Source organism: Hydra vulgaris, chromosome 03, assembly GCF_038396675.1.
Source record: "Hydra vulgaris chromosome 03, alternate assembly HydraT2T_AEP".
NCBI classification, from domain to species: Eukaryota; Metazoa; Cnidaria; class Hydrozoa; order Anthoathecata; family Hydridae; genus Hydra; species Hydra vulgaris.
The window spans coordinates 49,549,882-49,563,214 of NC_088922.1; the positions used below are offsets into that span (position 1 = coordinate 49,549,882).

Here is a 13,333-nt window from a genome sequence, read left to right on the forward strand (position 1 = left end):
GTTGAAGTTAAAGTTTTTATATTACTTGTTAAAAGCAAGTTCCGTAACCGCGACCCTCCATAACCGCGGCTTTCAGCTAGATATCGAAAAATCAGCTTGTTTTGATAATGTTTTTGGTATAATAAAGTTGTTTAATGAGTATTTAGTTTGGTATTTGTGGTTTAAAGAAAAAGAGTAAGTTGAGAAAATGCTTGGTAGAATACCATTTTTAAACTTAAACACAAAAAGAAGTATGTTAAGAATATTTATTTCATAAACATAAAGCACACCGATTTAGTAGCGGTTTTGCACTAGAATATCTGTTTGCATTTAATATCAAGTGACTTGCTCGTTTTTGTATTTTGTAGATCGTATTTAACTTCGAAGGATAAGTAAATGCCCAGATTATGTTGCAGTAGCTGGTGTAGCTATGAATAAATGCAAAATAAATTTAAATAACTTGTGTTAAGGAGAAGTTTTGTTTTATACATAATACCAATAATTTTAGATACCGTAACACTTAAATACTTTATGCCGTAAATACTTTACGGAATAAAGTAACCCATAACCCGTAACCCGTAAATACGCGGTTACTTTATGCCTTGCGGTCCTACTTGAATCTACTTACAGAAGATTTGAGTTTCATGCCTCTCCTGTTCAAACGTTTAAAAAGAGGTGCGTTTATTTCTTTTTTTTAATTTAATTAATTCTGTTATGAAATAATACTGCCTTTGCCACACACAAAACAATTTAACTTTAAGTTGGATGTCAAAAATGAACTGAATTTGCTAGTGAATTTCACTTGGCAGAACTTTTATGTGGTTTGTTATTATCGCACACACTACAGAGATAAAAAAATCTCTGAGTTTGCTAGATTAACACTTCGGTAAAAAGATTAGAATATTTGTTTAACTATTTTTTTATTTAGAAGTGAGAAAAAAAATAACTAATCACATTTAAATTAGTTTTTATGTAAAAGTGGGGTTACTTTAATCCGGACTTAAAGTAACCCCATATTATTCCAGGACTTAAATGGAGTAAATTATTTTTAAAAAGACATCTTATGCTTACCACGCGGTTGGCAGCTAATATAAAACGTAATTGGGCTGGATGTACAATACCACCTTATGTTGTCTACAAATCAGAAAATCTGTGGTCAACGTGGACTGTAAACAGACCCCATGGAACTAGGTACAATCGCACAAAACATGGATGGTTAGATAGTGTCATATTTGAGGAGTGGCTTACTGCTCACCTGCTTCCTATACTGAAAAAAACAACTGGAAAAAAAGTTCTCATTGGGGGTAATTTATCATCACACATTAGTCAGAATGTTTTAAAACTGTGTCAAGTAAACAACATAGTATTTGTGTGTTTACCTCCTAACTCGTCACATTTGACACAGCCTCTAGATGTTGCCAATTTTAGGCCACTAAAAAGTAAATGGAAAACTGTTTTGAATTCATGGAAAGAACCTTATTTCACAAACATTAATCAGTCATTTGAACGACAATCGTGAAGACCTTGGAACTTCAGTATTAAAGCGAAAAAAAAACCCAAATGTTCCACCAGGAAAAGGAATCTGTCCTGACTCAGATTTCTATTTTTCTTTTACTTTAAATTAATCTGAGGACAATTATTTAAACAAAACAGAAGTATTTCTTGATGTAAATTTTAGGTAAGAACTTGCTCTATCATTATGAAGGTATTTACTTAAGTAATTTGTAAAAAAATGAAACAAAACAGTGCAATAAGTATACATGGCTTAAAGAAACACCAACCCAGGTTAACATTATGCCACATTTTGAAGAACAAAAAAGTTTATCTGTTAATAATTTTAAATCAATGAGCTCGAATTAAAAGTTGATATCTTTAAAAATATTTTGAATGAAAAATTGAAAAAAAATTTTAAATAGAGCAAAATTGATCGTTAAATCTAAAAATTGCAATAAAGTGGATTAAAGTAACCCATGTTACGGTATTTTATTTTCTATTACTTTGATATGATTAATCCAGCTAATATGTTCATTAAGAAATATACCCAAAAACCTGATTGAGTATGCCCGTTTAGTTTTATCAATTAGTAGATCAGGTAGTTTTAAGGGGAGGAAGAAGGGAGGATTTCTGATTTTGATCATTTTGTAAAAAGAGTAGAATTACCTTTTTCGACATTTTTTAATTAAAATTTGAATTTGCCTTAAACCATTTGTTCAGATTCTCAAGTTCTTGATTAACCGTGTTAAACAATAGGGCAATGTTTGTGTGGCTAAAGAATACTTGCGTATCATCAGCAAAAAGATCGAGGTTAAGTATGTTAGAAGATGAGTAGATATCATTAATATAAACAAGAAACAACAATTGACCAAGAATTGATCCTTTTGGGACCCCACAAGTAACAGTCGTGGCGCAGTGATTGCGCACTTGCCTCAGAAACAAAGGATCCGTGGTTCAAACTTTAACTCTGGGCAAGTCTTGCGACATCGGTTCGGAAGGAGGCGTGAACTTCCAATTAAATGCTCATCCGCGGTGCTCTGTGATTAGACCGTAAGGACTTCTTGGGGCACCTAAATAAAATTAAAAAAAAAAGTAATACTTTCAAGTCGTGTTACTGTGTTTTTATATGATAAAGCTTGTTTCCGATTATTAAGACAAAAGTAAACCCATTTTAAATTGTCTTTCTTATTCCATAAGTATACAGTTTATAAAAAAGAATCTCGTGGTCAACTGTGTTAAACGCTTTTAAAAAAATTGTATTTAATCGTATATAAAAAGTGTATTTATTGTTATCAAACCCATTTAAAATTTCGTTGACAAGTTTGACTACAGCGTGTACTGTTGAATGGTGTTTTTGAATACCATATTGGTTATTATTTAGCAGGTGGTGGTTTACTAGATAATTAGTGTGTGTGTGTGTGTATATATATATATATATATATATATATATATATATATATATATATATATATATATATATATATATATATATATATATGTATATATATATATATATATATATATATATATATATATATATATATATATATATATATATATATATATATATAAATATATATATATATATATATATATCTATATATATATATATATATATATATACACATATATATTGAACTTGTATTTGCTAGCAAATACATCGTGCATTGAAATACAGAGTATCAAGATTAGTTGAAATGGAATGTTTTGCATTCCTTTATTACCTTTTAGATTTGACGGTAACATAAAATACCCGGATAACATAATATAACCGGATATTATTATCATTTTACTATTACAATAATTTTTTGTAAAAAGTTTTTGTTATGTATACTTCGTGTTATAAAATTACATTTTTTCAGGGCTACTGTTTTTTTTCTTTAAATTTTTTGCTCTTTAAATATCTTTAAAAAAACAATTTGTTATAAAATATAAAATACAAGAATACAAAAAATTTACACGATCGCTAAATAAAATTGTAAAATATAAGAACGCAAGGACCAAGTTTTCGAAGTGGAGGGTCACAGTCGTCAATTTCTGAAAAAAAGTCCTCTATATCTAGAAATTTCAAAAAAAAAAAAGTCTTTTTGAAAAAAAGTGAGGGGGATGGAGAGGGTAGACCAGTTTTCCCTACCTCCCTCCCCGGTATCGTTGGCCCTGAGGACTTACGGTAGCAAACCGTAAGGTCTTGTGTCGAGTAAACCTCTGATTGCGTGTTAAAATTTCATATTAATAAAATATTCATAAAATAAATAAGCAATTTTTTTAGGAGTAATATTTATTGTACTATTTTGTATTTATTACACCTTAAAATAACAAATAATTAGAATTAAAAATATAAACAATATTTTGAAAAAAAAAAATAAAGTTTCCGTTTAAATATAAGATTTGTTATAAATTATAAATATAAATAATAAAATATAATTATAAACATAAGATTTGTTATACAGCTTTAATGTATATTTATAAAAAAGCGTTAAATAACGATTTACATAATGTTAAATTTTCAGGTATTTTATTCAGTGTTTCAAGAGAAAAAAATGTTAAAGAAAAAGATTTAAAAAACGAATAATATAATGTATATATCATCAAAGAAAAAAGTAAATTTTTTTAAAAAGAAAAGTTTTTTTTTAAATTGCGAAGTCAAAATAGTAAATAAATACTCGAAATGAAATACAATATATTTCAAAATTAGCTTGAGGAATTTTGTTATCATTTCGTTAATTGCATATAGTTTCTCTTTTTTTTTTTCGGTACACAAATTATGAAAAGGTACAGTGAATAGATTGTTTTTACATTTAAACATAAAGAAAGTAACATTAAAAAATTACGCTTATATTTATTTAAAACTTTCATTTCAAATGCTCATAATTATTCCAAACTCATAAAACGTAACATTAGGAAATGATACAAAAACTATTTTGTTGCAGAATATAGTTAAATTTTAGAAAAGTAAAATGCTTTGTTTTTGTAAACTTTAGTATGCGTGGTACAATTTTTTGTTCCATTTTAAAGTAAATCATCCAGTTATCTTTTATAAAGTACAATTACATTAAGTACAATTGCGACAGGGGTACTTTTAAAAAAAAAATTTCTAAATAATTAACGTGTACTTAAGGAGATAATCTTGATGGTAATGGAGAAAAACAAACTTTCTTAACCACTATCGCGGTAATATTTTATTTGATCGTTTTTTTCTATTCGATGTTTCTAACAACTTAAAGACTTATTTTTTCTAATTAGTGAGTAAATATTTTGAAAACTCTAAAACTATTTCCTATATTTATTTGCAAAAATCTACTGAACATTTAAAATAAGGTTTGCAAAGGCAAATAAATAGTTCTTGAGTAACATTCAAAAATCAATTTTAATAATTTGAATATTGTAGCGGAATTTTAAAACTAAAATGTTGATTAAAAAAAAAATTATTTTATTTAATAGAATATATTAACTAATCTTTTTGGTAATAAAGTTTTGATTATGTTAAAAATTAAAATAACTAAAATTCAACTATCTTTAGAAAAAAGATTTCTCACCTTTAATTATTTTTTGTCTGTCACCAATTTCAAAACTAATTGTAATAAATTAAACGCTGTAAATAAAACCATATTATTTAAACTTTTTGCGCATTATCTTTTTTATAAAACAATAGCCGCTAAAGTCTATAGTGACGTTTTATTCGTCTATCAAAACTCCTAGCAATCATGCCATTCAACATCTCAGCTTTAAGGATATATAAATTAATAAAGCGCAAAATGACCTAATTGGTATTTAGGTTCATACTAGACAGATTTCCTAACTTTTCCTACAACCGCAGATTTTCATTTAACATTTTAAGGAAAAGACTGCTCTTATGTCATGGCATCGAGTTAATAAGATGACAAACGTATTTTCCGCATTGTCATTAGCACTCAAATATACTTTTTTTTAAAACTTCCGTTAATAATTATGTTTCTAATAATAATCTGTTCCGGTAAGAAAAAATCATATATCCCACCTAGATAGTGTTATTCTACAAAACTGCTAGTTAAAAGCTACTTTAAATTTTTCTGAAACAAAGTTCTGAAAGAAATGAACAGAGAATTGATCAAAGGTATCATTATATATATGGTAAGAAAAAAGTACCAACTTTTATTTTACTGCTGTTTAGCGTTCTGTAACACTTTCAATTTAAAATGAAAAATGTCAACTCAGCTATCAACTATAATATTTCCGCGGTTAGATTAGTGTAAAGATGGTTTCTTTATTTATAGAACCTGATATTTTTGGGAAGCGCATCCAAACTGTTATTGACTATTGAAAATATAGAAGAATCTATTAACAAAGAATGGATGGCAGCTCAAAAGTCTAACTGGCAACAATCAAAACAAAGTAAACCAATTCTTGTTAACAAAGGTATTTCCTACTCTTTAAACCAATGGACAAACTGTCGTGTCATTTATGCTCGCTGCAGAAATGGTTTGGATCTTGCTGTTGTAAATAGCAAAGTTGTTGGCATTAATTCTCCATATAGTATTAATGGTAAATGTTATTTTTTTTGATACGTTAAATGTTATTTGCATATTTATTGCATTAACAAACATATTTTATATACAACTCTGCCAGTTTTATAACAAAATACGTTTAAAACACCATTTTACATACATCTGTTTTTGTTTTTGTTTTTTTGTTTTAACCTCAAGGTCATAGAGTTCATTTCGGGCAGACCTTCACGGTACAAGGTTTCAGGCAAACTACCAAATCTCTACTGATAGCATTATCTTAAGTGCATTGATATGCACAAATAACTTATAATTTAACGTTTAATTTAATTTTTTTTTATTTTTAATTTAAATTAGGGATATTCGAGATACAATCTTATGGTACAAGCGTTGTAATGTTAAAACACGCTGAAACCAACAAATACCTGGGAATGGATAAAAAAGGAAACATCCAGATAATGGTTAAGCATTTTTATACACACGTTTGAATTTTCTATATTATTTCATATACTTATTTTCATAAAATGGCATCATCATAATTGCATTTATTTAATTATTTATTCGTTAGTTTTTATTTTTGTCTTGTTTTGTATTTATTTATTTGGTTATTATAGGCAACAAAGTCTGACGAGACATTGTTTTATCACTACCTAGAAGAGAATGGGTATATAACATTTGCTTCTGTAAAGTATTACATTAACGAGTACTATGATTTGTTCTTAAGCTTGCGGAAAAACGGAAAAATTCGTAAAGCCAACCGAACAGCAGCCGGTCAGTCCGGTTCTCAATTTTTACTTATACCAACTAATACTAGTAGAAGTTGTGTTCGTAAATAGAATTTTAAATATAAAGTAATTTAATTATTTAAATAAATGAATAGTAAATCGAAAAACAATTTTAAGTGATAAAGTTAGCAGTAGATAACAAATATTTAAAAGAAACCCACTTATTTTATAACTGTTTTTAAAATATTAGGAGTTTAATTCTTTATATATTGTATTATATCGATATTTATTGTTATAAAATTATATCTATTATCGCATCATACTTTTTATTAATAATAGTATTTATTTATGACATTTTATCTAATATTTATGTTTCTGTAAAAAAAAAATGATTGTTAAAAAAAAAATACGAAAGTTTCTTATACGTTTATGTCTTAACCGCGTCTTTATTTGAGCTGTCTGAAAAATAATAGTTTTGGCATACCTGAGTTAAACTTCATTATGTAGTTTTATTGCTATGTTCTCCCCATTTATAAATGCAGCTTTTTGAAAAAACCCTGACATTACCACTTTTTTTTTTTAAAGAAAACTTATTATTATCAAATTTTTTACTCTAAAAAAAATTAATTTCTAGGCATGGATGACACATGTTGCACTTAACCGCTAATACCGAATTTTTTTTTTAAACAATTTTTCAAATAAAAAGTAATTTTTTTTTTCGAAGTTTTTTGAACAAAATTGTTTCGTGTTTGCATTTAAAACTACATTAGATTTGAATCACAAAAAATAAACCATGTTTTACAATGAAACATGTTTCGATATAATAATATTAGAAGGTTTTTAGAGATTTTTTAGAGATGTACGCTATTTTTTAGAGATGTACGCTTGAAAAGTTTTTATCTTTATGCCTTTAGATTTTTATTAGTATGACATAACCAGTGAAAAATAAAACTTCTTAAATCGACAAAAGGGCCTCTAAAGTTACAGAATTTTTTTTTATTTCTAGTGGGGAAAGGATGCATACCCTCATTCCTCTCCACTGAATCCATCACTGGACATAAAATTTGCATCATCTTTTGCATATATATTTATATTATTAGCTTGCTTTGATTTTTTTTTCTCTATGAAATTTGTAATGAAAATGTTTTTTTTTTCTTTATTTAAACTATATATATATATATATATATATATATATATATATATATATATATATATATATATATATATATATATATATATATATATGTATGTATATATATATATATATATATATATATATATATATATATATATATATATATATATATATATTATATATATATACATATATATAAACTTTTTAGTATAAAATACTTCTGTTCTTAGTATTTTATACTTTTTAAAATCATTTATTTTATATTTCTTGTGGAAACGTTTGTATCATTTCATTTTATACGGAAACGAGTAAAAGGTTTTGCGGAAAATCGCAGTATGTGATCTTCCTACCCTTTATGTATGTATGAATGCAGTGGCGAAGGAAGGTCTTTAAATGTTTGAAATAATTAACTTTTAAACAAAAAGAATGTTCCAAATTTTTTTAGGTTCATATGTAGGACAAATGTCTGTATATATATATATATATATATATATATATATATATATATATATATATATATATATATATATATATATATATATATATATATATATATATATATATATATATATATATATATATATATGTATATATATATTATCTAACTTTTTTCTTCAACTAGATAAGTGTTTTTTACTAATTTATTATTGCTCTGATCTTTAAAAACATTGAGTACTCTATTTGTAAAATACACTAACATAACTTACATAAGAACATAACTTAACATCAGTAGTTAATAGTAGTGTTGTTATTAACTTTGACTAAATAGACAAGAAGTAGACTAGTTGAAAGTCAAAATTAGTCGACTTTGAAAAATCCATATGTCGATTTAATTTTTTTTTTTTTTTTTTTTTTTGCTGTTTAACAATAAATAATCAACATATATATACAAGAAAAAAATAAAAATATGTCCGTAGATACAAAGAAGACAGTAAAATCTTGCCAACATGCACCGTTTTTGTATACACAATAAAAAATAAAAACTGTTCTTTTTTACAATGATCTTTATAAAATAAAGAGTTAAACAGACAGGGGCTCAAAGAAGATGAAAATGACAATACGTCATCGCAATCTTTTCATAGAGCATCTTTATACATTTTTAATAGAATATAGATATTAAATTAAAAAACCATAATGGGCATAAAACTGCTGCGCTAATCAGTTAATCAAAAAAAGATCAAATAAAATAAATACTAAAATAATTAAAATTACTTGGTGATCCCTTTAAGCACAATTGATTCTCAAATTTTAAAAATTTCCTTTTTTATTAGAAACTTAAATGAACTTAATGACTTTGCCATACATTTGAATCCTTTTTGATAACTATTCCATATATTTGGTCCTCGATATGCAATGCTATATTCAGCATATTTATTAAAGTTTTGAGGCAGTTTATATTAGTTACTAATATTTGCTCTTAGATAATAGTTTTCATTTATGTTTAGTTCAAACTTGTTATTAAAGTTTGCAGGAGAGAGATTATTATTGAGTCGATACATAAAAATTAAATGCTGGTTGATAATTATTTCATAAATATCCATCATTTTCATATCTTTCATTATAGGTTTGGCGTATTCACGCTTATTTTTAGAGTAAATGATTCTGCTAGCATGTTTTTGTAGACTATAAATTTTTTAAGTTTTGATGGTTGCGTACTCGCCCATGTTATGTTTGCATAGCATATGAAGCAATGAATTAGTCCAAAATATATTAGTTTGAGACTTTGTTTATTGATATATGAGCGAACTCGATACATCATACCAATTACATTAGTGATTTTAAATTGAATATATCTTATTTGAGGAAGCCAGGATAGATTCTCATCAACAAAAACTCCTGAGAATCTAATACTGGCTTGTTTTTTAATTAAGTTATCATTTAAGATAAGGTCAGGCAAGTTAAGAGGAAGGTTTTCTTCTTGTGTTTTTTTATGGAATAATATATAGTTTGTTTTCTCTAAGTTAAGTGAGAGTTTGTTAGCCCTAAACCAATTATTTACTTTATTTAGTTCAATATTCATATCTAAGTACAATTTCTTGATATCATTGTTAGTAAGAAAGATATTTGTATCATCAGCAAACATGACATGTTTTAAAGATGCATTGCAAAAATCATTTATATAAATTAAAAATAGGAGTGGACCAAGGATAGATCCTTGGGGAACTCCACACAAAACATTTAAAACTCCAGGTTGTATATTACACACGTATTGTTTTCTATTGGTAAGATAACTTTTAATCCAATTGTAAGTTTTATTAATTATACTATAGTGCTTTAGTTTATCTAATAGGATGCAATGGTCAACTGTGTCAAAAGCTTTTGATAAGTCGATAAATACTTCTTGAGTAAATTTGTTTTGTTTAAAACCATACGTTATTTGATTAACTAATTCAATGATTGCATGCTCTGTTTAGAGGTTTTTTTGAAATCCAAACTGGTTTGGGTAAAAAATTTGTTTTTAATGAGGTGATTATAGATTCTATTATAAATTACACGTTCAAAAAGTTTTGAAAATATAGAAAGTATTGATATAGGTCTACAATTGGTTATGTCTGAATGTTCATTGCATTTAAAAATAGGAATTACTTTTGCTAATTTAATTACATTAGGGAAAATCCCCAATGTTATTGATAGCTTAAATATATGGATCAGAGGTCTGCTTAGACTGATTTTATTGAAGATAACTAAATCGCTAGTTATTTCATCAAACCCTAGTGCTTTCTTTTTTTTTAAAGAGGAAAAGGCTTCTTCGAATTCTTTATAGTTGAATTCATTATCATACATGATAGCGTTATTTGCGGGTTTTAGATTTAAATGAATCAGATGTTGGACTTATTTTATTAGCGAGATTAGGGCCAATATTTATAAAATATTTGTTAAATTCTTCCGAGATTTGTTTTTTACAGAATATGTCAGTGTTGTTAATATTAATTCTTTTTGGTAAAGAAGTTGAATTTATTTTTTTCCTTTCCATTATCTCATTAATGATGGTCCACGCTTTCTTATTATCAGATTTGCATTTAACGATTTGATTACTGTAGTATTTATTTTTAGTCTTTTTGATAAGATTTTGGTAAAAATATTTATAATTTTTCTAGTTTATCTCATTTTCAGTGTTTTTATGTTTTTTAAATTTATTATAGAGTTTTAGCTTCTTTTTTGAGCATTTTATCAGTGATTTATCCATCCACGGATTGGCAACTGCTTTTGTCTTAATTTGTATGTTCTCTTGAGGACAGGTTTCATTAAAGCAATCTAGGAATATATCTAAAAAATTATTGAAAGCTTCGTTTGTGTCATGACATCTATACACGTTGGACCACGTTTCTTGTTTTAGTCTAATCGATAATGCATTAGTATTACTCGTTTTAAGATTGCGTTTTTTCAAATTTATAACTTTTGGTTCACAATCAGACATGGCTTTTAAATTTCTTACTTTTATAAACATCGGAAAGTGATCGCTAATATCAGTCATAAATATCTCGGTTTCAAATTCCATTTCCAGTTAATTATTAATTAAAATATTGTCTATTGCAGTTGCCGAGGTTTTTGACACTTGTGTTGGCTTATTAATTGCTGACAAGACATTAAATTTAAGAAGCATATCAAAAAAGGATTTTGTTTTCGGAGACTTTGAATAGGTTAGAGAATCAAGGTTCATATCTCCAATAACGTATAAAGTTTTATTTTCTTTATTTATTTTTTCAACCGTATTTTCGGTAAAAGTTTGAAATGATTTGATTTTGCCACTTGGTGGACGATAAACGCATCCAATTTAAATATTTCAAAATTTTTTATTTACAATTTCAATGAAAAGGCTTTCGTAATTATCGCTTGAGAAGCATAAGATATTTTCTACCTTAAAATCATGCTTTTTTGAGACATAAAGCCCTAACCCTCCACCTTTTTTTCCATTTCCTCTTGTTTGACTAATAAGTTTATAAGATGGCAAATTAAAAGTAGAATTTAATTCAAGAGAATTTTCAAAATCATGCCAAGTCTCTGAAAGAGCTATAAAGTCGAACGTGTAATTTATAATATTTAAAAATTCTTTTAGTTTCTCAAAATTTTGCTGCATACTTCTAATGTTGATATGCAAAACTGAAAAAGAACAATGATCGTTTATCATTTTAAAATCAAAAGGATCAATATATGGTGTGTCAATTAAGTTCATTTGGGTTTCTTGAAAAATATTTATATTTTCTTCAGACAGGTTATTTAAAAAGTTACCCTCAAATAGGGAGTTTAGGCAATATTTATAGCGAATGTAAATATTTTTTATATTAAATGCATTATATTCCTTATTATATTTCATTTTCAAAATGGTTTCAACCACCTCTCTAGCTTATTTAGTTCCAAAGATATACGTGTTTAAATATTTTCAATTCATAGACTTTTTATGAAATATTTTCTTAAAGTATCTCGTTAAATTTTTGGCACCCCAAAAAAAACGCTTTTATCTTTTTTTTTTCTTGCACAAAAAGTTGCGTAAACTAACTAATAATAAAATTTTATTAGAAATTAAATTATAAATCCAAATTATTTGAACAATTCATAAGTAGAATTTTTTGGAGGGTTAAACGCAGACGTACTATGAAATAGTCAATTAACAGTATAATATGTTTGAATATGTTTTAAATTTTTTTGTACAAAATAAATTTTCAAATGTTTTAATTTATAATACGTTAAGCGTAACAAAACTTTGATGATAAATATTAACTTAAACTATTTTTATTAAAATAAATTAATTTTATTTTTCTTTAATAAATTATCAATTGAACAACGTGGACCCAAATAAAACAGGCCGAAAACGTCAAAATACGTACAAAATAAACATAAATCTAAAATTTATTTTTACACAAACAAAAAAGATTTTAGTCAACGACTTGTTAACAATTTCAGTATTATTATAAATTCAAAAAGAGATTTAACCGCTTATAGTCTAGTGTTTTGACTAATTTATTGTTTTCAGCACTTACGATAATATTTTATGGATAAATTTATCGTAGATAAAAGATCTACGATAAATTTCTATTTTTTAATGGGGTTAGGGCTTTTAACTTTTTTAAAAATTTTGAAAACAATGAATGAAAAACTCGTTGAATTGTTCTATTTTATTGTGTTTGGCTTTATTTGGTTGTGTACTTTCGAGTCCACAATTGAAGGGGGTGGGTGGGGGGGAGGGGGGGGGGGGGGTGGGTGGGGGGTGGGCGGGGGGGGGCGGGGGGCGTTTTATAATTTGTGAGAAACTGTGCCACCCCTTTTTAAAGATGTCTTAAATCGTTTTTTCCTCGAAATAAATTATCGCACTATTATTGTACCCAAGTTTGACTATATGTTGCAAATTATTTGAATACAGAAATTTCAATTTTCAAAATTCATTCAAAACTTTGCAGACATCATATCTGTAAATTTATGCAATTTTATACATAATTTGCTTTGGCTATTCCGTTCATAAATTAGACAAAATTGTCTAACTTACTTAACGAAGTGCACCAATGACTTTGCACTCCATCAGT

The 13,333-nt window shown here is 26.6% G+C and overlaps 1 protein-coding gene and 1 long non-coding RNA gene across 2 annotated transcripts; one reads left to right on the plus strand and one right to left on the minus strand.

Moving 5' to 3' along the window:
- Positions 1-231: 231 nt before the first annotated feature.
- LOC136078242 (uncharacterized) lies at positions 232-5,183 on the minus strand. The gene is made up of 2 exons (XR_010637631.1): positions 5,010-5,183; positions 232-2,543 (listed from the first exon to the last, which is right to left on the minus strand). It is a non-coding gene; the product is annotated as an uncharacterized LOC136078242 (long non-coding RNA).
- Positions 5,184-5,458: 275 nt separating this feature from the next.
- LOC105846314 (putative fibroblast growth factor 1) lies at positions 5,459-7,062 on the plus strand. Its single transcript, XM_065793536.1, has 4 exons — positions 5,459-5,583; positions 5,727-5,994; positions 6,312-6,415; positions 6,569-7,062. Exons 1-4 carry the CDS (start codon positions 5,545-5,547, stop codon positions 6,788-6,790), a joined length of 633 nt encoding a protein of 210 aa, XP_065649608.1. The 5' UTR covers positions 5,459-5,544; the 3' UTR covers positions 6,791-7,062.
- The last annotated feature ends 6,271 nt before the right edge of the window (positions 7,063-13,333 follow it).